The sequence below is a fragment of the Indicator indicator genome, chromosome 16 (assembly GCF_027791375.1).
Source record: "Indicator indicator isolate 239-I01 chromosome 16, UM_Iind_1.1, whole genome shotgun sequence".
NCBI lineage: Eukaryota > Metazoa > Chordata > Aves > Piciformes > Indicatoridae > Indicator > Indicator indicator.
This window is the reverse complement of record NC_072025.1, coordinates 19,878,138-19,902,599: the sequence shown is the minus strand read 5'-3', so window position 1 is coordinate 19,902,599 and position 24,462 is coordinate 19,878,138. Positions and strand designations below refer to the sequence as shown.

General features: G+C 46.2%; 1 protein-coding gene across 1 annotated transcript in view; it reads left to right on the top strand.

Annotated features, from left to right (window-relative positions):
* AKAP13 (A-kinase anchoring protein 13) overlaps positions 1–24,197 on the top strand; it is a 123,191-nt gene extending 98,994 nt beyond the window's left edge. The window contains exons 15-35 of the mRNA XM_054387801.1: positions 1,685–1,752; positions 3,423–3,489; positions 4,552–4,687; positions 6,172–6,284; positions 7,358–7,504; positions 8,084–8,334; positions 8,937–9,062; positions 9,156–9,273; positions 10,508–10,756; positions 13,544–13,620; positions 14,963–15,144; positions 15,230–15,312; positions 15,613–15,792; positions 16,511–16,675; positions 17,782–17,850; positions 18,841–18,911; positions 19,416–19,460; positions 20,583–20,633; positions 20,993–21,457; positions 22,915–23,227; positions 24,148–24,197. Of these exons, the coding sequence (XP_054243776.1) occupies positions 1,685–1,752; positions 3,423–3,489; positions 4,552–4,687; positions 6,172–6,284; positions 7,358–7,504; positions 8,084–8,334; positions 8,937–9,062; positions 9,156–9,273; positions 10,508–10,756; positions 13,544–13,620; positions 14,963–15,144; positions 15,230–15,312; positions 15,613–15,792; positions 16,511–16,675; positions 17,782–17,850; positions 18,841–18,911; positions 19,416–19,460; positions 20,583–20,633; positions 20,993–21,457; positions 22,915–23,227; positions 24,148–24,197 (3,026 nt within the window). The remainder of the gene's footprint in view (positions 1–1,684; positions 1,753–3,422; positions 3,490–4,551; positions 4,688–6,171; positions 6,285–7,357; positions 7,505–8,083; positions 8,335–8,936; positions 9,063–9,155; positions 9,274–10,507; positions 10,757–13,543; positions 13,621–14,962; positions 15,145–15,229; positions 15,313–15,612; positions 15,793–16,510; positions 16,676–17,781; positions 17,851–18,840; positions 18,912–19,415; positions 19,461–20,582; positions 20,634–20,992; positions 21,458–22,914; positions 23,228–24,147) is intronic.
* The last annotated feature ends 265 nt before the right edge of the window (positions 24,198–24,462 follow it).

The following is a 24,462-nucleotide window of genomic DNA, read 5'->3' as shown; positions in this document are numbered from 1 at the left end:
AGAGGCTCTGTTGTTCCTGTGCTGTTGTGGAATTTTTTTTCCTGTAGAAGTGACAGTGCTTTACTGCTGCCATCACTGCTCTGTCTTGCTTATGGATGACATTTTATTAATGCCTTTTGAAGTGCTGGATCATTTTAGTTCAGTGTCTCAAGTGCTGAAAGATTTAGCATGTTCTAAAACAAATCGGCAACACAAAAAAACCCTAATTTTTTTTAAATCATTGATGCAAAAAAGAAGCTCTTGGGGGTTTTGTTTTTAATACTGGTGATACAGTGGATGTGCAGCAGCTTCCTGCCTGCTGAAGAGTTGGAGGAATAATGTCCCTGAAACCACATTTTTTTTTATCTAAAAAAAAAAAAAAATCAAAAATTCTATTATTAAGTGGTGCATACCAAAGAGCTACCTTCAGGCTTTCAAGGCTTGGGTGTCAATTTAATGGTTCTGAATTGTTTCACTGCCTCTTTTCATGCACCAGAAGCAGGTTCTGTCCCTCTTCCTTATTTGATGTGAAAAATGATAGAGCCTGTGGGTTTTGCAAGAACAAGCAGGTTTCTTTCTTCTGTTCTGTCTTTCTTGCACAGGAAATTGTGAGATAGCAACAGAATAGCAACGCCCTGTGCTCTTACCCTTGCCTCTCAAAATATCAGAGTTATTGGCTTTTTGGTGAATAGGCTCAAATATAAGAAGTTTTACGAATGTGAACATATTTTGTTGGTCTGGGCATCAAATTTTTCCTTTCATATTTCTTCTAGAAATAATTCAGAACTGTATGCTCACAGCATAAGATGCACTTAAAACGTTAATGTGTCTTTCCGTGAATGAGTGGAAATAACAGGTTTTCCCTAAGCTACTCAATCTCATCTGAGAGCATTTCAGTTTGTGAGCTTTCCTTTGTCAGCAGAGTTAATGCTCCAAATCAGTTATTAGGAAAAAAAAAATAAAAGCAAAGCAGTTTTAATCATCTTTGAAAACTTTGATTCCCAGAAATGTGCTGGCAGAGTTCATGGGCAGAGTCAGGGCGTTCTGACAAAGGTGCACAGTTGTTGCTGTGGTCTGTCTGCAGCCTAGGGTGGTGTTAAGGCTCTTTGCATTGGTAAATGTGGTGAGTTTGAAGCAAAGCAGTGGCTTCAGACTGTTTTTTCAGCAGGAAGTCACAGACATGGTCACCTGGGAGATCCTTCTGTTACTTATTCTGATAATCCTGTAGTACCGTAGCACTTGGTTCCTGTACTGTAGATCTTGGCTATGCTATGTCTGAGGTTATGTAAATGAATTTTCCTGCTCCTTTCCTGTCTTGTGGATCCTTATCTTGATAAGAGAAGGGTTTGTGTTTTCAGACAAAATATTAGCCCTACCATTGCTTTCTGATTCTGTCTCTTCCTTCTGCTTTCAATTTTTTTTCAGAAGAATAACTCAGTCCTTTCTCCTTTTGAGTTTAAGATCCATTAGGACCTCAGCAACACAACCAGAATTTGCTGTTAAATTCCATGAGGACTTTTTGCAACAAAAGGCTAATTATCTAGGAAAGCTGCCTGTTCTCTCAGTATCTGTAGCTACTCATGTAAACCACAATGATGCCCAAAAGTTGTGCAAGATAACAGTTTGGATTACAAACAGCAAAAACTGACCTGTTTTTTGTGGGGATTTTGTTTAATTGGTCGTTGTTTTATTCTCCTTTTGACAGACTGCAATGCAATTGTTCACAAAGGCTGTAAGGAGAGTTTCTCTTCTTGTGCAAAGGTCAAAATGAAGGTAAGAGATTTCTAGAATAAACAAAGTTTGTAAACAATTTAGCATGCAGATATTATTATATGATTGTACTTTATGCCCCATCCAGTCTTTGCTTGAACATCTCCAGGGATGGCGACTCTACCACCTCCCTGGTTCCAGCAGCAGAACAAGAGGACACAGTCTCAAGCTGTGCCAAGGGAGGTATAGGCTGGATATTAGGAGGAAGTTCTTCACAGAGAGAGAGATTGCCCATTGGAATGTGCTGCCCAGGGAGGTGGTGGAGTCGCCTTCACTGGAGACGTTCAAGGAAAGCCTGGATGAGGCACTTAGTGCCATGGTCTAATGGATTGGATAGGGCTGGGTGAAAGGTTGGACTGAATGATCTTGGAGGTCTCTTCCAACCTGGCTGATTCTGTGATTCCAGCTTGCTGGAAAGAACTTCAGCCCCTATGCTATAGTGAATAATTTCTCTGAGCTCTCTTGAAATTCCTCAGAACCACGTGTTCATAGAACCATGGAATGGCTTAGGTTGGAAGGGTCCTCACAGGTCATCTACTCCAACCTCCCTCCCATGGGCAGGGACACCTCAACTAGACTTGGCTGCTCAAGGCCTCATCCAACTTGGCCTTCAACACCCCAAGAGAGGAGGCATCCACAATCTCTCCAGGCAACCTGTTCCAGAGTCTTACCACTTCTGTATGGAAGAACTTCTTCCCAAGATCCAGCCTAACCCTGCTGTCCCTCAGCTTCAAACCATTCCCCCTTGTCCTGTCTCTAGACACCCTCATGAAAAGTCCCTCTGCAGCCTTCCTGTAGGATCCCTTCAGCTACTGGAAGGCAGCTCTAAGGTCCCCCAGAGTCTTCTCTTCTCCAGGCTGAACAACCCCAGGTCCCTCAGCCTGTCCTCATAGCAGAGGTGCTCCAGCCCTTGGATCATCTTTGTGGCCCTCCTCTGGACTTTCCAATCCTCAAATCATCCCTGGGACTCTGTGTATGCTCCAGGTCAGCACCACAGAGTGTTTGCTGGCAGCAAATTCCCTGCCTTGTTCCCTGCCTTGTTCCCTGCAGTACACCCCTTAAGGTGGGGTGCTCTCTCCTACCCTTCAATTAAAAGAAAACCAAGCACAACACTTCAATGGCAAAATTCAGGGGGGTCCAGCTCCCTTTAAATGACATCTCTCTTAGTTTCCAGATGCAGCACCATGTGATGCAGCACCATGTAGTGCAGCACCATGTGTGTCTAATGCAGAATGAAAACTATTAAATGTATCTGTTATATATGAGGAATGCAAAGAATTTATTCCTGCCCCAAGTATGAGGAACCTCTTCTGCACTGTGGTTCTGCAAGCATGTTCATGTTGATACAATCATGCTTTTCAGTTCTCTTCAATGTTGTCAGCACGTTCTCTGGTTATCTTCCTATTTGTCTGCACATTTCTCCACCTGTTATGGTGCCCATTTTGTTGATGGCATCTGTGGGGTGGAGGCCATGTATGTGTGTGTGCATTTATTTGTTTATTTTGGAGTTTGTGTATAAATGTATTAAAACAAATGTACAGCAAAGAACTGATCTGTTCTGAAAGAATTCAGGAAAAAAACATAGCTTTTAAAAGTATGAATTACATGGCACAGCCCTTCTCCCTGATGGAGAAGGGAGGAATAAATTACAGTGAATTTCATTTTTCTTTCAGCCACAGAGAGGGATGCTGCAGGCACATGATACCTCTTCATTACCCACAGTCACCATGAGGAATAAAAGTAAGAAAGCTTCCTTTTCTTCTGCTTTGTGTCTGCTGTGACAAAAAGTAATGTTTGGCATTTCAGAAGTTCTGCTGAAGTTCATCCACTTCTGCAGCCTTCATCTAGGTTCATGCACATGTAAAGACATCTCAGCTGTAGAATGAATGCTTGACTGCTGTAGAGTTGATCAATCCACAAAATCTGGAAGATGCAGCTCATCTCCATGGGTGTCTGACACAGGAAAGAATCCAACTATGAGTATTTACAGAAATGGTTACAAGTAGAGAGGATGCTTGTTCAAAATATTAGTCTTTTTTTTTTTTTAACTTAAATAATCTTGTGGTTTGTAGTAGTAAAAACAGAAAGTTTGAATTTTAGTAGGAGCAAACAAACTTTTCCTGGCTGCACTGAGATATACACTGCAGAGCTCCCCATTGTGACCAGGAGCAAAGGAAAGGAGGGAAATAGCTCAGATGACTTCAGTAGTGCCATGATTTGATGAGCTGATTTAGTTATAGCATGGAGGTCACTATATGGAACCACACTATGTGATATAAATGGTATTTATCATGAAATTCGGAAGTCTTGCTCTAGAAAGCAGAAAAGATTTGAAGAAGGGAAGATCTGGAAATGATCTGAAAAGTTTAGTCTCAGGTATGTGTGAGAGGACAGTGAGATGAGGGTTAGCATTTCTCTGTGGTATCTACTGCTAGGGAAATCTTTCTCAAAAAGTGTGACCAGAAGCAGGAAGGTGCAGACAATTGTAGGCCCAGGGAAGTTGAGCAGCAACACAGCAGATTGCTACATGTGATAATTTACCAAGTGAAATTAAAGGCAGTGTCCCAAATGCATGTCTGTGGACTTGCAGATCTCACCTAGATCTTTGAGCAATGCAGGCAGTTCTGCAGAGGGGGTCAATGTTCTTTCCTTCATACAGCAGTTTTAACAGCTGAGATCTCCAGGTGGTGGTGTCTCTAGAGAGAAAAGGAAGTGAACTTCAGAGCCTAGTTTAAGTCATCACCATTGCAGTGAAGGCAGCAGCTGCATGAAGCTGACTTTTCTCCAACCCTTCCCTTGCAGGCTCCCAGCCGAAGGAGCGCCCTCGGTCTGCCATCCTTGCTCCTGATGAGAACACTGTGACCTCAATATTCAACAACAGGAGATCACAGCAGACTGCAGCTCTTTCCAAGAGTGTCTCAATACAGAACATTGCAGGGTAAGACCTCTCCCTGCACACCTGACTACCTGTGTATAACCTGGCGTCTGCCAGCACAGAGCAATTCAGATCTTGTTAACAGTAAATCCATACTCTGGTTTGTGTTAAAGGTACAAAAGAGGATCACGAAGGCAGAGATGCTCAGCTTATGTATGATACCAGCAGCTGTCTTCTGCACAATCAGATTGTCTGAGGCAGTTTAGTCATGGCACGAGTTCAGAGGTATCTCTGCTGGCCTGGTTATGTTCAAGGCCACTTCAGAGAGAAGCTCCTGGGCTCCAGGAGGAAATTCCCTTGCCTTGGGCTGCACACATTTGCAGCTCAGGTATAATACTAATTTTTTGTGTCCATAAGGATAGGGTAGAGGAGCAGAGCTGCAGTTTTTATGGTGTTTTAGGACTGCATTGTACATAATTAGTTACAGAAACAACAACAACAGAGAACAACATCTAATTTATGTTTCCTACGCTACCTGCATATTGAGCAGTTCAGCATACAAAGCAATAGCATGGAGTGACATAGAATCATAGAATGGTTTGAGTTGCAAGGGACCTCCAAAGGTCGTATAGTCCAATCCTGCTGCAGTCAGCAGGGGCATCCTCAGCTAGATCAGGTTGCTCAGAGCCCTGTTGAACCTCACCTTGAATATCTCCAGGGATGGGGCCTCAGCTACCTCCCTGGGTAACCTGTTGCAGTGTTCTACCACCCTCATGGTATAGAACTTGTTCCTAACATCCAGTCTAAGTCTGCTCTTTTCTCATTTCAAACCATTGCCCCTCACCCTATCACTGCAGGCCTTTGCAAACAGTCCCTCCTCAGCCTTCTTGTACCCTTCAGGTACAGGCAGGCTGCTATTAGGCCTCCCTGGAGCCTTCTCTTCTCCAGGCTGGACAACCCCAGCTCCTTTAGCCGGTCCTCCTAACAGAGGTGCTCTGATCATTTTTGTGGCCTCCTCTGGATCCACTCTATCAGGTCCATGTCCTTCCTGCGTTGAGGAGTCCAGAGCTGGACACAGTACTCCAAGTGAGGTCTCATCAAAGCAGAGTTCTGGACATGCTCTGCACAGTTTGTATGCCCTGGTGGCTATTCATGGTGAAATTAATTTCAGTCCCTTTTTCTGACCTTTCTCAGAGCTAGCCATAAAGGCTCTTGGATATCCTTTTGTGTTGCATTTTTGCAGTGCTTACACCAGGGACCATGAGGAAGGGAAGTGACTGTAAAATGGAAAGTAATGAAAAGGAGTTATCCAACTTACAAAACCTCAGGGGTGATTCTTTATAGATCACTCAGATCTTGCAGGTTGTTGAGGGTAGTCATTAGAAAACAAACAAATTAATTAGAAAATTAACAATAAAAGTCCATTTTCATACATAACAGTGCAACACTTGTTTGGTTTTCGATTCATATTCTAATGCATTTCCTCTGTGAATTTGAGAGTAGATTTTTTTTTTTATTGTCTTAAACCGTTCTCTGTTTTCCTGCAGGGTTGGGAATGATGACAACTTAATACACACTTGGAAATTCCTGTCACAGTCAACAGACTCCTTACATAAAATCAGCCGGGTGAATGAATCCATGGAGTCACTGGTTGATGAAGGTGAGTGATCCCCATGGCACTTAGAGCAAAAGGCAGCTCTCAGTGCTGCTTTACAGAAATAGAACATCCATTTTAGCATTCCTACTAAGGGTTTTGCTTGCTAACAGACAACTGAAGTGCATTTACTTTAAGCTTGGAATATTAGGGTGAAAAACCAAAACAAAGCCCCACAAAATAGTTTCTGCTGCTTGTTGAATTGTGGGAAAACATTTGGAAGGTTTCAGTTACCGCTGAGTTACTTGGAATTTAGCTCAGGAACCAACATTTCCTCTTTCATCCTGCACCTCTGGCCCATTCATACAGCCACAAACTTTGCACTCTGTCACCTTTTTCATGCCAGTGTCTTGCATTTTTGTGTTTTTCCCCAGAGTGGGGAAGTTAGAAATATACTGTTTAGTTTTGGAAGTTGGAAGTCAGCTAAACTAATTTCTTAAGTTTAATTTTTTTTCTATTTTTTTTTTAATTTATGGTGCTTTTTAAGGATATCATCAGTGTTTTTATACCTTAGACAATATTTACCTGAAAATAGCAGAATTATTTTAAGTTGTTAAGGACTAAAGGAGGCCATGCTCATGGTGATAAGACAAAATCTCCCAGCTCCTGCACAAATGAGCAGTCTTTCTTGAAGACGCATCTGTGTGTGTGTGTGTAATGTGTGTGGTGTTCACTTCCACCTGCATCAGTTCTGGCTTTCTAAGGTTGAAAACACAGATCTCAGATGGATCTAAGTTGCCTTGATTACCTGATGTAAATTAATACCAACTGGGTGTTGTGTTTTCTTCTTTACCTGTGATATTATTGCATTGCAGATAAAGAATTCATCGTCTTTTATTTGAGCTAGAATTTGGTCTGGGTGAAAATGGTGAGCTAGTTTTGTGCAACTAGCAAATAACCTTCAAAAACACTCAAATAACCTTTTAAAGTGCTTTTAATAACCTGATCCATACATAGTTTAGTTTTTTGTGAGCGTTTTTGTGTCACTAAAGGGCAATGTGTGATGAGAGAGCCTAAACATAAATGAGTCTGAGGTGAGATGAGTTATCCACATCCTAATGGTACATTGCTTTGTAAAGGTGCAGACATGAACGAGGGACAGCTGATGGGAGACCTGGAATTAGATTCCAAGCAACTGGAGGCAGAATCCTGGAGCCAAGTAGTGGACAGCAAGTTCCTACATCAGCAAAACAAAGATGTTGTCAAACGGCAAGATGTCATTTATGGTGAGATACCTGCGTCTTATTTTTCCACTCAGTGTAGATAACTTCTTGATATAGTTGCAAGTATGGGTTTGGGAAGCTTTATGTCAGTGAACTTTGATTTGTTTTCCTCAGAAGCCAGTTCTTGAAATTCCTAGAAACATAATGTGTTCTGTGAAAGCTTGCTTTCTGCATTTCACATAACCAGAAGGCATCAAAAAAAAAGCAGACACTGCCTCTCCTCATTTTTCTGCTGATGGCATTTAAACTCCATTACAGTAGAGCAGATAGCTAGGAAGCCTTCTCCTGCAGAATGCAAGGATTATCCTGTATGGCAAAAGTGCTCTGTGTTGAGGGTGGCAGTGAGGTGTTAGGAGGGAGCAGGTAACAGTGTTTTAAATGTTCAGACCTCAGGAGCAATGTCCAAAGCTGCCCCTCTGTGTTTCTCTGCCCCTTTCTTTCTCCCACACATAAACTATTGATTGGTGTTTCAATACCTGACATGAAATTTCCTGAAGCTGCTTAAGAGAAGCTTTTCCTTGTGCTGTGCACCCATGTACCCTCCAGTGACCTTGGTTTTGCCCTTGTCCTCAACCTTTGCAGAGCTAATGCAGACAGAAATGCATCATGTCCGCACCTTGAAGATCATGAATGACGTGTACAGTGCAGGAATGCTGGAGGAGCTGCAGTATGATCAACAAGTGGTGGACAAGATCTTTCCATGCCTGGAAAACTTGCTGCAAATCCACAGTCACTTCTTCCAACGAATTCTGGAAAGGAAGAAGGAATCCCTGGCAGACAAAAGTGAAAAGAACTTTGTTATCAAGAGGATAGGTGACATCCTAGTGAATCAAGTAAGTGCTGGAAAATGTTTGCACTTCTGAGAGCTCAGCTGGAAACCAGGCACTCTTCCTTCCCTCCTGTTTATGCCTGTTAGATAATCACAGCTGGTGGCACCTTTCTTCACACACGTAAAAGTCTCCATGTCTGTTTTTTTTAAAGCACTTTTTGTTCTATCAGAGGAAGGTCTAATGATGAAAATCAACTGAGTTTGTTTTGTGGGGAAGAGAAGCATTCCCTGAAAGGCACAGAAAGGTTTAACCATAGCTTGGAGAGTAGGCAGTAGCCCACAGCACAATACCCCCAGTGTTTCTTGGCTGAGTTACTGCCCTGCTGTTTAACTCTGGGTGGTCATTTTACCTTTCTTTTTTGTCTGTCTTGACTTTTTTGTTGTTGGCTTTAAGCCTTGTGAGTAGAATCTCAAATTTAGCAGCAGCAAGTGTGAACTTACTGCAAGTCCCAAACTCGGGTTTTTACTTCGTAAAGAACTATGTGCTTGGTCTAGGATGCCTTTGGTCTAATTTCATCAAGTTGTTTTGAGAGACTGGCAGGCAGTGCTGGAATGTCAGAGCAGGAGCTCAATGCAGGTTGGATCTGTGTGTCTCCTGTCTTGCAGTTCTCTGGTGAGAATGCTGAGCGAATGAAGAAAACCTATGGCAAATTCTGCGGGCATCACAATGAGGCAGTGAATAACTTCAAAGATCTCTACTCAAAGGACAAGAGGTTTCAGGCATTTGTCAAGGTAGGACCTGGTGAAACAAGTCAGTGGAAAAATGATGTCCACTCTAGTGAGTGTTTTGCTAGAGAACTGAAAATGTTTATCTTTGTCCTTTAGAAAAAGATGAGCAGCGCCCTGGTGAGGCGTCTGGGGATTTCTGAATGTATCTTGTTGGTTACACAGAGAATCACAAAGTACCCAGTTCTTCTACAAAGGATACTGCAGTACACCAAAGGTAGGGACAATTCTTCCATTCTAAACATGTTTGTTCCTCCAGTGTAACTTTCCTGGATCCAGGATTCAGCTGAAGCAGATTTTCTTGGACCAACTAATCAGTCTTGCTGTCTCACACCACTGTAATGAGATAACTCAGTTCCAGATCTCCATTTAGGATTAGTTACTTGCTTGCCTTGATTTAATTGTTTTAAGTCTGTCTGTAGCATGCTTAGACTCCACTCTCCCAACTTGCTTTTGTTGGTAATGGTTAAAATTTGTGATTGGTTTGTGTGTTTCTTCTATACTGTTTCATATACAAAGTATGCAAGTTAGACATTGGAATCATCTCCCAAGGGAAGCAGTGGATTCCCCTACACTGGACAGTTTTAAGACTCAGCTTGACAGGGTGCTGGGCCAGCTCATTTGAACTCTACTATTGTATTTTTGTGAAACTCTCTTGAAGAGATAGAAGTGCAGCCTGTACCCGAAGGGAGGCTGTAGCCGGGAGGGGGTTGGTCTCTTCTGCCAGGCAGCCAGCAGCAGAACAAGAGGACACAGTCTCAAGCTGCACCAGGGGAAGTTTAGGCTCGAGGTGAGGAGAAAGTTCTTCGTGGAGAGAGTTGTTAGAGGTTGGAATGTGCTGCCCAGGGAGGAGATGGAGTCACCATCCCTGGAGGTGTTCAAGAGGGGATTGGACATGGCACTTGGTGACATGGTTTAGTGGTCATGAGGTCTTGGGTGGCAGGTTGGACTTCGATGATCCTTGAGGTCTTTTCCAACCTTATTGATTCTGTGATTCTGTGAAAGTATTACAAGTTATAATGTGGGAATTTGGGAGGGAGAAGGGTACCTGAAGGGGGCCTACAAGAAGGATGGAGACTGTTTGCAAAGGCTTGTAGTGACTGGGCAAGGGGCAGTGGCTTCAAACTAGGGAAGAGTAGATTTAGATTGGATGTTAGGAACAAGTTCTTTACCATGAGGGTAGTGGAACACTGGAACAGGTTGCCCAGGGAGGTGGTTGGGGCCTCATCCCTGGAGATATTCAAGGTGAGGCTCGACAGGGCTCTAGCAACCTGATCTAGTTGAGAATGCCCCTGCTGACTGCAGAGGGGCTTGGACTGGATGACCTTTGGAGGTCCCTTCCAACCCAGACCATGCTATGATTCTGTGAAGAGGAGGGAAAGAAGTAAAACCAGGAAGGCAGAGTACCTGGGGATGAAGTGAAATCGAGGTCTTTCTCTTTCTGTCCAAAGAAAACGAAGTGGAGCACGAGGACTTGACTCAGTCGCTAAACCTCGTTAAAGATGTGATTGCTGCAGTCAACAGCAAAGTCAGCAACTACGAGAAGAAGATGCGTCTGGGGGAGATCTACAGCCGCACGGACAGCAAGTCCATCATGAGGATGAAGAGTGGCCAGATGTTTGCCAGGGAGGATCTGAGGCACCGGAAGCTGATCCGAGATGGGCCTGTGTCACTAAAAAGTGCAGCCGGACGCTTGAAGGGTAAGACTGGCCTAACTTCTGCCAGGGTGGGGAACAGCTCTGCCTGCCTCCTGCAAGGGCAGGGAACAGCTCTGCCTGCCTCCTGCAAGGGCAGGGAACAGCTCTGCCTGCCTCCTGCCTCCTGACTCCTGCCAGGGAGGGGAACAGCTCTGCCTGCCTCCTGCCAGGGAGGGGAACAGCTCTGCCTGCCTCCTGCCAGGGTGGGGAACAGCTCTGCCTGCCTCCTGCCAGGGCAGGGAACAGCTCTGCCTGCCTCCTGCCAGGGCGGGTAACAGTCTGCCTGCCTCCTGCCAAGGTGGGGAACAGCTCTGCCTGCCTCCTGCCAGGGTGGGGAACAGCTCTGCCTGCCTCCTGCCAGGGCGGGGAACAGCTCTGCCTGCCTCCTGCCAGGGCGGGTAACAGTCTGCCTGCCTCCTGCCAAGGTGGGGAACAGCTCTGCCTGCCTCCTGCCAGGGAGGGGAACAGCTCTACCTGCCTCCTGCCAGGGTGGGGAACAGCTCTGCCTGCCTCCTGCCAGGGTGGGGAACAGCTTTGCCTGCCTCCTGCCAGGGTGGGGAACAGCTCTGCCTGCCTCCTGCCAGGGTGGGGAACAGCTCTGCTTGCCCTCTCGGGGTGCAGGATCAGTCCTCAGATTGGTGTCTCCAAGTCTTTGTTCATCCTTCTGCTTTGACAGGTTTTGACAGCAGCTTTCCCTGTGCTCTCCACTCCCTTCCTGTTGGTTGCTCCTGGTGTTTCTGGGGTGATAGGTAGCTGCTTTTCCTCCTGGTGACTGCATGCCTGCTGAAGGCCTGGGTTGCAGTGACACCTCCTTGCCTTGGCCAAGGAGTGGAAGATCCCTAGGGCCAGGAGAATGTGACAAGGCTGCAGATGCCCCAAGCAGGGAGTCAGATCTCCGTGCTGTGATGCACATGCGCAGCAGTTCCAGGAAGCTGAATGCAAAACCCAACCTCAGCTTCCTACCCATGGCAGTGGGGTTGGAACCAGATGATCCTTGAGATCCCTTCCAACCCTAAGAATTCTATGAATGATTCTATGATTCCTGGGGCCTCTGCCCATCAGCAGCACTGCCTTGCCTTTGCTCTCAGGCCTGCAGTAAGGCTGCCTAACTCACCATTACCATCCCAGTTTCACAGGGACTCCAGAGATGTGTCCCAGGCATTTGTTGCTCTTGAACCTCTTGAGCTGCGGATGCAAACTGTTCAGGAGAGGCTCTGATGTCTCTGTAGCTGCCTCTTGTTTGGTTAATGTTGGGTTTTTTTAATTGCCTTTTTTTTAAATCAGTTGGAAATAGTTTTTTTTTCTCAGGTGCTGTGCTCTGCTGAGCATCTTAGTTCTCTACTGAATGAAACAAGAACTCTCCCAAGGAGGGCTTCAGTTGTGACTACAGTAGCAATGAGAGCTGTGTCTCAGGCTTAGCAGGAAGGCTGGGCTTTCCTTCTCTCAGTATCAACTGATTAAAGCATGATACTTGGGCATGAATGGGAACTGGTAGCCTGGTGCTGTGCTGTGCAGGGAGGTAGTGACAACCTGAAATTCCATATTGAGTTGATTTATTTTGAGGGTTTGGAAGCAGGAAGTTTACAGATGGTTTCTAGGGACCCAGGGTTACCAGTGACTTTAGATGATGGATGGGGCAAGTTATACTGCTGTTGTGTAACCTCATGATAAGGACAAGCTGCCTCTGCATTTCCAAGTCATAGACATGCATAGACATACCTTTTTCTCTAGTGCAAGCTCCCACTGAAAGCAGATCCTGCAGACAAGCTGCAGAGCCCAGGGAGAGAGCAGCTGCTTCATACGTTCCAGCTGCTTTGCAGGATTTGAACAGAGCACAGAGAAATACAGGAAGATCTTTTCTTAAAGGAATTTAGCATTTCCCCTCTTGCAAGGTGCACAGATGATTGAGAAGAATGGAGTCAAATGCTGACTTTTGCAAACCTCTCAGAGCACAGAGTTCATTTTGCAGTGGTGGTTCTTTTATCTGGAAGAGATCCTGCCTTCCCAAAGCGGAATGGAAGGAATTACCCATGGGATGACTTAACTTTCTGGTTTGTTTCCTTTCTGTCACAAGATTTCCCAAGTACATTACACAAAAACTCTTTGTACTGAGGGCTCTGGGTGGGGAATTTTAGTTGGTAGTTGCTGTGCAAGTTTATGAGATTAGGAGCCTTGGAAGGCTGTACGTGGATGCTGGGGAAAGGCTGTGTTCGGATTTAAAGCCCTCTGCTGGCTTTATGTGCTTCCTTCTCCCATGAAAGCAAGCCAGGTCCTGAATCTCACACAGGAGTTGTTTATCTGTGGTGGCTCCTGAAGTCAGTATTTCCTGGGAAAGAAACTGCAACTGACAAATGTTGTTGCTGCATGATAATTTACACTCCACAAGGCACTCATCAAGAGAACCATAAATCCCAAAACTTCCTGGGCAGATATTGTGCTCGAGGGCTAAAATATCGTTTGAGAAATCAGCACTTCTATTCTGAAAGTGTCTCCAGCTTGCACTGTTGTGCCCATATCCTAACCATTAGAAGGCATGTGGCTGGAGAGAAGCAGTCCTGCTCCAACAGATGAGAGAGAATCCTGCAGGTTTCTGCTTAACACAAAGCTGGTTCAGACCTAACCCGACCAAGTATCCCCAGGAGCTGCCTCGGCTCCTCCTGCCACCTGGAAGGCTGGCCCTGCTTCCAGGATTTACAAACACAGCCCTACTGTTCCCTAGTTTTAATAAAAAGAAACCTGTTTCAGAGTGAATTGTGCTTATAGTGCCCTGGTGTGCTTTTTCTTTTGCAGAAGTCCAGGCTGTTCTCCTCTCTGACATGCTCGTATTCCTTCAGGAGAAGGACCAGAAGTATGTCTTTGCCTCACTGGTAAGGCTTCAACCTTTTCTCCTCCTCCTCTTTTGATGTGAGAGACCCTTGATGTATGCTGTGCAGCAAAGCCAGCCACTGCCTGCTGAACAACTTCATTTTCTTGCTTATAACATTTTTGATTGCTGAGCAGACTTCATTCTTTCTGACTGAAAAACCTGTCTCCAGGCCCCACCTCCCCTTTCTGCAGTGCCTTAGCACAGCTGATAATGGGCCTTGCAAACCTGCCTGTCACTAGGTTCACTTACTCCTTTTCAGTTTGTGCAAATTGAAGCAGTGATTGGGGTGGGAGGGAGCAATGGGATAATGCAAACATTGTAAAAATGAATCTTAGCAGAAGAAAATGTCCTAATGCACTGGGAGCTACAATGGGGGTCCAGGGGGTGAAATGCCACTGCAGTAGATTCAACAGAACAATCTGAAAACACAGCTGAGGAATATGTTTGTAATGCACAAGACCAAAAACCATTAGCTTCTGAGGACAAGCCTCACCAAAGGGCTAGGCACAGTGACCTGCTAAAGAAAACCCAGGACCTAATTGAGTCTGTTGGGGCTGTACTCTTGCAGGCATGGTCTAGACTGGCTGAACCTCATGACCTTTCTCTGTGAACATTTTGGAAGCTGACAGTTTGTTATTGCAGCTTCACCACTGATCTGCACAGTTCCAGTGCAGATTTGCACCCACGTCCTGCTAGTGAACAGCTACCAAATCACCCCAGTTGTAGCATCCTGTGAAATGCACAGAGGGGCTGACTCATAGGGAGATGACACAACAGCAGGGGACATCTGAAGTGAGCAGGCTGATTGCACAGAGACCATAGCACACAACGAACATCATCTCACACAGAAGTGTTCTCCATCAGAGGAGTCAGCTGCAAGCTTCTGAGAACAGCAGGCATTTTGTGGGTTTTGAAAACAAGAAGTTCCTCCATCCTAGGGAGAGATCATGAAGATAGTGTGTGAAGCAGGTGGTAGCAAGCTGCACTGAGGAGCTGTGATCCTAATGACAGAGTGTGGGCAGGAGGAGATGAGATCAAAGGTCTGCTCGAGTTAGAGCAAAGTAGGGTAGTTTGTAAAACCACAAAGTCAATTTTAAATTATTTCTTTGTTGAAATGGAACAAGGTGAAATTGCTTTTCCTACAGAACTGATGGAGGAAAGCAAGCCCTTCCCTGTTCTTTGACCACATTAAAATTATTTATATTTTTAATTAGCCAGGAGGTTCAGAAAATGTTTACAACCTGAGAGAGGTAGTGGTGTGGCTACTGGTACCTTTTCACTTCTGGTTTACGTGTGGGAACTGGTGTTGCTCGCCCTCCTCACCCATTTCTTTCCCTCTGAAGGACCAGAAATCCACTGTGATCTCTCTGAAAAAGCTGATTGTACGAGAAGTGGCTCACGAAGAGAAGGGTTTGTTCCTGATCAGTATGGGTGTGAAAGACCCTGAAATGGTGGAGGTCCATGCCAGCTCCAAAGAAGAGCGCAACGGCTGGATACAGATCATTCAAGACACAATGAACACCATGTAAGTGACCAAGCTGCTCTGGCAAGGCAGGTGATTCAGCACCTGCTAATGTGCTGGTAGTAACTGAGACATTTCTCTTGACCAGGAGCAAAGATGAAGATGAAGGAATCCCTTGTGAGTCTGAGTTTGAAAAGAAAGTGTCAGATGCAAAAGTGAGAGGACTGAAAGGTAAAAGCTGATTTGGAAAAACGTATGAGGATTGTTGGGTTGGGTTTTGTGGTTAAACTATTTTTCAAAGGAGTGGGAATCCTGCACCCAGCCAATAATTGCAGTCCTTGTTTGCACTCCATCTTGCTTGCCTTACTGTTTTTCTGAGGCTGCTGGGTGCCATTGCCGTGCAGGGTTGTGCAGGGCACAGTTGTATCAACAGCTTCCAGCAGATGGGGCCAGCATCTCAGGAATCACTCAACTTTCCCTGCTGAAGCTTTATTTTCTGTCCTCATTCCTGTTGTCTGTTCATCTCCACAGAACAACTTCAGCAGAAGGATAAGCAGATCCTCCTCTTGCTAGAGGAGAAGTCAAAGATCTTCCGGGACATGGCAGACAGCTCTGTGCAGGAAGACATGCCTGGCTCCAGGCTGCTCTTCAGAGCCAACACAGAAGAGGCACCAAAAGGAGAGGCCATTATGAAAACTGCAATAAATGAAGGTAAGAAAGTCAGGGTGGCACATGAACTACACTGCCCAACAGACCCACCTTCAGTGAAGTCATCAACGCTCAAGCAGCAGTTCTGCAGGGGAAGTCTCTTTGTCAGAAGAGTGGCATAGATGAGGAGACACTGCTACTCGTGGTACTGTCTCAAGGACTGGTAATGAGGATCAGGAGAGGAAGCAGATATTGGTGGCTGTTGAAAGAGGCCAGAAAAGAAGCCAGCACAGAGAACAACTATGCACTGAATCTGCACTGGGATCAGGAATAGAGCTGGTGACCTTGGCTGCACCATCCAGGCTTTTGCTGTGCTTCAGCCTCAGGAAGGTGTGAGAAAAGGACTTGGCTTCCAGCAGACCCTGGTGGTGCCTGCAAGGAACAAGCAAGTCTGTTGACAAAGGCAGAGGTAGATGGATTTGGGCAACTTTCTGATGTGATTTTTGGAGAAGCTAAAAATTATTAAATGCTGTTGTCAGAGTGCATCAATGTTGCTTGGAGGAAGAGGAGAAGGTATAAGCCAGAAACTGGAGTAAAGGGTCAAACAGGCTGAGGTTTTGCAGGAGGAATATGTACTGTTCATATCATTACCATAGAAACCTGGTTTCTTAGAACAGCAAAGCCTCTGAATTCCTGACCTGAGCTCAGGCAGGGATGAAGATGACTCAAAAGGCTGAGTTGGTCTTTAACAGAGATTGGTTTGTTTTTTTTTTTTTATTAGTTGAACTCCTGCAAGATCTGGTGAACAGGAGCCTGGGCACTGCCCTTGGACAGCAGGTCAGCAGCACTGCCATGGAACAAGAAGGAGGAGTTGGCCCCATCTCTCTCCCTAGAAGAGCAGAAACTTTTGGTGGATTTGACAGTCATCAGATGAATGCCTCCAAGAGTAAGTAGTTCCACGTGTGGCATCACCACTTGAGTAATACATTCATCATGTCCTCATGCTTCAGAAGGGCTTCAGCAGCTGCTGATTTGGGGGTTTCTCCTCTCCAGTAACAGTTCATAAATTAAATAACAGGTTAGAAAAAAATCCTATGTAGAAGGGGAATGATGGTAGCTGAGAACCCGTGGTTAGATGAGGATTAAACACTTGAGCTCCTTACTCCTCTCTATGCTCTCAACCATCCTTACCCCTTTTCTTACATGGCATGTGAAAGCATTTGGCTTCTTAATGGATTATTTCATGTTATTATTGTAGTAGCTGCAGCTCTTGTTCTTCATCCTTTAGTTGTCTTCCAGCAGGAGCCTGGTGCTGTTGCATTCTTGAATGGATGAGAATCTTTCTGAATCAAGCACCTTCTCCTCTGGCTCTGCTCTCTCTGCAGAGTGTTCCCTGTACAGCTGCATGTGTTAATTCTGCAATTAAGACTCTCCCAGAGAAATGAGTGAATATTTATTTCAGCTGCATAGTTGGCTGCTTCCCAGTGCTCTCTTTCTTTGTCTTAGTCATCAGAAACGTCTCTGTCCTCAAATTCCTTTCTCTGTGGTCTCACTCATACTCCCTACACAGCCAGTTTTGCTGTGCTAGTGTCTGTCTCAGCATTGGGTTCGTTGGACCTCGTCTGACCTTTGCATTAAAGGAGCAGCTTCAGCTCCAGAGAGTCAGACACAAGAAGTATGTAGAGGTTTTCCCAGCCCTATTGGAAAGCTGCAAAGCCCTCCACAGGTTCTGTCACCATGATGGCAAATATATTCACACAGGAGGGGTTTGTTTAGGGTTGTGCCTCTCTCTATTGCAGTGATGAATGGGACAGCCTCAGGCCGTTCATTGTCCAGCTCCAGGTTTTCTGCAGTGATGCCCTCTTTCAACTTGAGGTGCAATTCAACAGTTGTAGGGTCTTGGGAGAATCTGGGGAATGAGTGCAGGGCCTGTTTGTTCAGCTGCAGGCTGGGAGGCAGGAAACTTGGCTTTCATCTCCAGTTGTTCTGTTCACAACCTGTGCAGCCTTGGGCAAGGCTTATAACCTGACTCCCCTTCGTTCTCCCCTCCAGCAAAGCAGAAGGGAGGTGTTTCCTCCTGCAGAGAGGTGGAAGGTCCCAGGACGTGGCGCAGGAGAGAAGGTCTGTTAGGAGGACTTGAGGGTCAGCCTTTAATAGCAAAGCCTGTCTGGGGGGTGGTGGGAGGAGAGGGCCTTTGCACTAGGTATGGCATCCTGCACATTGCTGCAGGTACAGGTGTGTGTAAAGCTGTATGAAAAGTGAGGATACCACTGCAGGTGTGGGTGTTCTCCATGGGCTGCATCTCAGCTGGCAGGGGGAGTGCAAGAGTCTTGGCAAGCGTTAAAGGACCAAAGAGCCACATGACTCCTTTGCTGCTCACAAAGGTTGGGTTGCAGTGCTTTTGGCCCCCCAGGGATGTTCAGTCCTGCTCAGGAGCACTGGTATGAGCTGTCCCAGGGGAAGTGAGCAAGAGAAGTCCAGTGTTGCTTTGAAGATAGAGGTTTCTGATAACCAAGGTTGAGGATAGACTGTCAGCATGAAGTTGCACAGGTTTAGATTGTCAGCATAAAACTACACAGGGCACTGCACAGCAGGATCTGACTCAGCTGTAACTTGAACTTAGAATCATTAAGGTTGGAAAAGACCTGTAAGGTCATCAAGTCTAACCATCAACCCAATACTACCATGACCACCAAACCATGTCCTGAGACATTTGTCACTTGCATAAAAGAGGCATAGAAGCTATACCTGCAATAGTATACCCTGATGTGATACTGTTCTCCATCTGCTCTTATTCTGCCTCATGTCTTCTCCACAAGTATTCCCTGGTAGCAGACAGCAGTGCAGGGTCTAGACAGAGCACAACTTAATAGGTGTGGGCTGAATACATCAGCATGTCTGAAACCAAAGTCAATCCTAATCTGAATTCACATCCACTTTGTCTGGTCTTGCTGACATGTTCTGGATACATTAGTTAGTGTCAAAAGTTCTGTCTCCCCTCCTGTGAAATATCTGAGTTTCCTGTATTAAACTGATCAAGACAGCATGAGTAAGCTCATCTACAGCCTCAAATGGTGACTAACTAGTGCCAATGTTGGCTTCTTCCTTTAGGTGGAGCAAAAGATGAAGGTGATGATGCTCAGGACCTTCGAAGAACAGAGTCGGACAGCATTTTAAAGAAGGTAGTGCTTCTGGGTTCTCTGCTGCCCACTTCAGCATTTCAGGAAGATGTGACAGTTCTAAGTCTTGAAATTGCCTGAATCCTAATAAGTTCAGCATAAAATAAGACTTGAAGTATGCAGTCAAAACCACTTTGCCTTAGCTAAAATGCTGACTTGAAAACCGTTGCAAATCAGTTGTATTCCTTTGTGGCCCAGGTTATCTGCCATCTGTCTGCAGATCAGCTAAAGCATATGTTTAATTATGCATCATTATTAAAATGATAAGGTCAGCTATAACCTTGCCCCTATTCTTGCTGTGGATCGATCCATCATCTAACCACAAAAATGATACCTAATTAACATTTGAGTTTAGATGATTCTTAACTTGCCTGAAAAACATGCATGAATTCTCCCAGAATGGAAGATGGAGGTGGGCTTTAATGAGTCTGTCATTAGTTCAGCTTCAGAAGACATTTGCTATGATTCCTCATTTGTCCTCCTATTAAATCTTTGATCTTTTCACAGGGTGGAAATGCTAATCTGATGTTCATGTTGAAAAGGAATAACGAGGTAAGAATTGATTCCGTTGCTCAGCTGTTGCCTTCATTTGAGTTGCAAGTGAATTTGTCTCAGTAGGTGATAATGTAGAAGAAAGTACATTTCATTTGCTGAAGCACATGGAGACTTTTAAATACATTAAGCTGAGCTCACTGTGTCGTTTATTTGCTTAACCTTGGATGTTCAGACAGGGAGCTTGCTGATTGTCATCTGCTTGCCAGCAGGGTGATGTGTGCTGATTAGAGGCAGCAAGGGTTAATTACCACCAGGATGCTCGGGGCTGTGTTTGTCGTGCATCTGCAGACAGAGGGAGTTTAATTTCATGTTGCAGGTGCAGTGAATTGGGGCAATTAGATTTCTATTCTCCCTTTGATACACATTCATAACTCCCAATTAGCATTAATGGCAGAACAAGAAGCAGTTCTCTTAATACTGGTTATCCCGCCACTACTGCAAATACTGTGGTCATTTTTCTTCTTAAAAGAGAGGCTCAGAAATTTTTTGCTAGGCTAAAAATATGTTCAGGGATAGGGCATTGCTCCAGAGTAGCTTGCTCTGTGTTGGTGCACGATGTGTTCACGTTTACCTGTGTTTTCAGAGAGCCTCCATGAACACATCTGCTGTACTGGTGTGCCTGCTGTGTTGCAGTTTTTCCAGTGACACTGGGATTTGTATGGGTCAGCTGGGGATGGAAGAGTACAAACAGTCCACATGTACTTTGAAATTTCTTGTTGTTTTTGCCCCTTGAAGTTCTTTCCCTGAAATTTTTAAGTGAACTACTGGGTTTCATCCTAGTAACTCTGCTGCTTCTTGAGCAAATTGATGCTATGGGAAGTGGTTTGCAGAGACAACCCAGAAGTTCCCACAAGGTCTGTGTCTTTTGGTGCTTGTGAAGATGTTTCCTCCCCTGCCAAACTAATGGCTAGGAGAGAGGGAGGTGATGCTAGGCAACGCTGAGAGATGTTCAGGGGATCTGGGGGATGATGCAGTCACTGGAGGTGAAGAGTGAGAAAAGTGAAGGTTCAGAGGGATGACCATGCAGCTTGTCAGATCCATTGGTGGGTCACAGTGGAAAAGGAGGGTGTTTATACCTACCCAATGAGATCTAACAGCAGTGCTTTTGTTTTCTCACAGCAGGTCCTCCAGACCATTACCAGCCTCCATAAGCTGCTCAGCGCTTTGCAGGTAGGCTTGGCCATCCATCCTGCTTTTGCATACTGCACATCCCACCAGCCAGAAACAGCTACTTACACCTCGCCCCCCAGCTCCCCTCCTTCCCCTTTGCCTGTCACATCACTGCATGGCTGAATGTCCCACAGCAATGAGCTGCTGCCCAAGTGAACCAGTGCTCACCCAAGTTTGGGAAGCTGCTGGGAGAGATGCTCTGCCTGCATCCCCTGGTAGCCCAGCCAATAAGGCAGCAGTGCCAAGCTGTGAATTTGGTGTGAGAAGAAGGGACTTGGTACAGCACCCTGAGGTTTTCAGGAATGGAATTTCTATCCTTTGGGAAGGTACTGCAGTGATTTGTGTCCCCTGCCTCTTAGGGCGTTGTGCTGCAGCAGGACACCTACATTGAGGACCAGAAGCTGGCTCTGAGCGAGAGGGCTCTGAGCGAGAGGGCTCTGAGCCGAAGCTTCTTCCGTCCGACCTCGCTGCTGGAGCAGGAGAAGCAGCGCAACCTGGAGAAGCAGCGCCAGGAGCTGGCCAATCTGAAGAAGCAGCAGACGCAGCACCAGGAGGAGAGGCGGAGGAGGGAGAAAGAATGGGAAGTCCGGGAGAAGGAGCTGGCGGAGCAGGAGGCCCACCTGGCCCAGCGAGAGGAGCAGGTGCAGAGAGGGTGGCAGGATCTGGAGCGGGAACGAGAGGAGCTGCAGGTGAAGAAGGCAGCCTACCAGCTCGACCTGGAGAGGCTTCGCGCCGCACAGAAGCAGCTGGAGAGGGAGAAGGTGCAGTTCAAGCAGGACGTGGAGCGGTTAGCTCAGATGCGGCAGGAGCCCGACCACAACCAGGTAAATGATGCTGAGCTCTGGGGAGCAGCCAGGCAGGTGAGATGTCCTTCTCACAAACAGCCTGAGTGTTGTATGTTACCTGCAGCCTCCAGCTGCCACAAAAGCCACTTGCAAGGCTGGTAACTGCAGGGAAGGCTGCTGGTACACTTACATCCATCTCCAAAAGCATTCTTGCCATCTAGCAAAGAGATGGGTGTTGTTCCTGTCCTGAGGAGACAGGGCACCTGCAGTCTGGTCATAGCTCAGAGAGCAAAGGTCCTCAGCTCTGCTGCAAAAAGCCTCTGGTTTCTGGCTGCCCACAACCAGAAAGAAAAGCCCACATGGATGTCCCTGCTTGCTGCAGTGGGGGTTGGACTAGATGACTTTGGGAGGTCCCTTCCAACCCAGACCATTCTATGATTCTGTGCAGATCCTGGTCTGTGCACTTTTCAGCAAGCTAGGGTTCATTCTTCTATAGCTGTGCAACAGTCTGACTGAGGAGAGTAAGCATCATGGGCTGAATTTGGTCCTTAAGCCTGGTGGTGATCGTTTGCTTGTTTGTAACTGATTAATTCTGAACGTACTTTGCTAGAGCTGTAGCCAAATTAGTTGATAAATGTTGGATTGCAGAATGGAAATTACTTTGTGTGCCTGAATGGGCTAATTGCAGAGCTCAGAAGTGAGCTGTGAAAAGCAAATCAGAGGATTTGCTCCCTCCTGATCAGGCCAGAAGTTTTCCTAGCACACAGTGAAGCTGTTCCAGCATCGAGCACACACAGACACACAAGGGACATGGACACTATGGGAGAGGCTGAAAGGTAAAGTAGCTGAGAGGCCTGGGGCAGGAAGAGAAGGAAGCACCTTTTGGAGGCAGGTACCTTACTGACACTGCAGAGCTATTAATAGAGGGCTTGGTGAGGCTTTGTTGAGCTGCTGTTTTGATCTTCCCTTTGCATGTGCGGGCTCAATTACCTCCTGAGACAGCCGCTAGGAGAAAAAGAAAGAAAGAAAGAAAGAAGAAAAAAAACAAGCCATGAGGAAAAACGTTTTTGCTTTCATCTTTTGCTTGGGAAGGCTTCCTTTGACACATGCCGCTCCGGTGCTGGGTGCTGGCGTTCCCCTCCTGGAGAGGCACGCTTCTCCTTGGCCCTCTGCCACCATCTGTGTGCACAAACCATGCAGGGTGAGTCTCAGTACTGAGATCTTAGAGAATATTTGCCCTTGGCTTGTTGATACATAGCAGAGTACATGTAGGAGCAAAAGAGACTGGAGCTTTACTCTCCGCACATTTCGTTTCTTCATCCTAAAGAGAGCTTCTTCCCTCATTGCTATGCCTGGATGTGGACCACTTGCTAGGTGGATAGGCTGGATGTTCACAGGAACAACCTCTGTCAGTGCTCTGGGGCACACCTTTCCTGTCCAGGTTCTCTGCTAGCCTCCTTAATGTCCCAATGAAACACTATTGTTTTCCTTCGTAGGTCTCAAATCTACATGAGAAACTTGCAAGAGTCTCTTCTCAGTCCAGCATGGATGACTCCTCCAAGCAGAAGAGCCCTTCCCTTCCTAAACAAGGGCACTTTGATGCAGAACTCTCTGTCTCCCCCAAAAGGAACAGTCTTTCAAGGACACACAAAGAGAAAAGCACTTTCCATTTGCTTAGCACAACAAACCAGACTAACAAGGCAGCTGAGGAACAGCCCCAGATGCCTACTCGCCTCTTCAGTTTATCCAAACCAAAGGAGAAGAAGGAAAAGAAGAAAAAGGGCAGGGGACATCGCTCCCAACAGTCTGGTGAGTGCCAGGGGAGGTCATAGGTGTGTTTCCAGGGTTGATGAGCTGTTGCTTTCCTTCCAGCCAGTGAACTTGTGCAAGTCAGAAAATCTAGCCTTAAAAGTGGATGGTAGCACAGGGATGGAGAAGATCAGCTGTGATGAGGAGAGTTCCCAGCATCAAGGGATCTTCTGTGGGCTTTCGTGTCTCTTCTACAGCCCCTAGGGCTGGCAGACACATGCTGCTCCCTCCCTCTCCCATCCTGTCCTGATCAGCCTCCACTGGTTGGATTCTCCCTTTATTTTTCAGCTTGCTCTGCTTCAAGGAGGAAAAGGTCTTGCTTCAGTGTGTGTACTCTCAGGAGCTGCTGCTGGCATGCTCCCAGCTGCTGCAGCCCCTGTGTCATTGCTGTCTATGTTAACTCCATCATAGTTGGGAAGTGACACCCACAACCCTTCTGGTGGCCTTTCCCTTCCCCTCAAGCTGGTCTGTCATGGCTCTTGAACTCAGAAAAAAAAACAAATGCAAGTTTTTTCTCTGATAGGACTTAGTTCTGCACCTCATATTCAAGGTCAGGCTTGACAGGGCTCTGGGCAACCTGATCTCATGGAGGATGTCCCTGCTGACTGGAGGGGGTTGGACTAGATTACCTTTGGGGAGGTCCCTTCCAACCCAAACCATTCTATGATGACCCACATTGAGTTTGATCTCACACTCAGATGACCATGCTAACTCACTTCTGTTTTCCAACTTCTGCACAGGAGAAAGCTCAGCAATCCCAAGATGTAATTTGATGATAGCTCATCAGGCAACTCGGCATCTTCTAAGGTGTCCAGGGGGTTGGGCAGAATTTCCATGTGTGTAGAGTCACACTCTGCCTGCTCTATTCCCGTATCCCCATAGTGATTCCCACCTGTTGTTTATTTTTTTGTGTGCTGCAGATTCTCACTCATCAGAAGCACCTCCAGAGGGTGAGGAGATCTTCTGCTGAGCACGGACGGTTGCATTGGTCACTCTCGGCATTGGTACAGTGGACATCTCCCTGCCCGCTCCACAGCACGAGGCTGGTGCCTGCATCTGACAAGCATTTGGAGGGTTTCAATAAGACATGTTAGGAGGTCTGCTGAGTGGTGGGAAGGGGCCTCTCTCCTGGGGTTTTGCCTGGATTCTCACCACAGAGGCTGACTGCACAGTACCAGCTTTCTGTGCAAAGCTTGGGTGAAATGGATTGGGATAGATGTTTTCTGTCTCTTCTT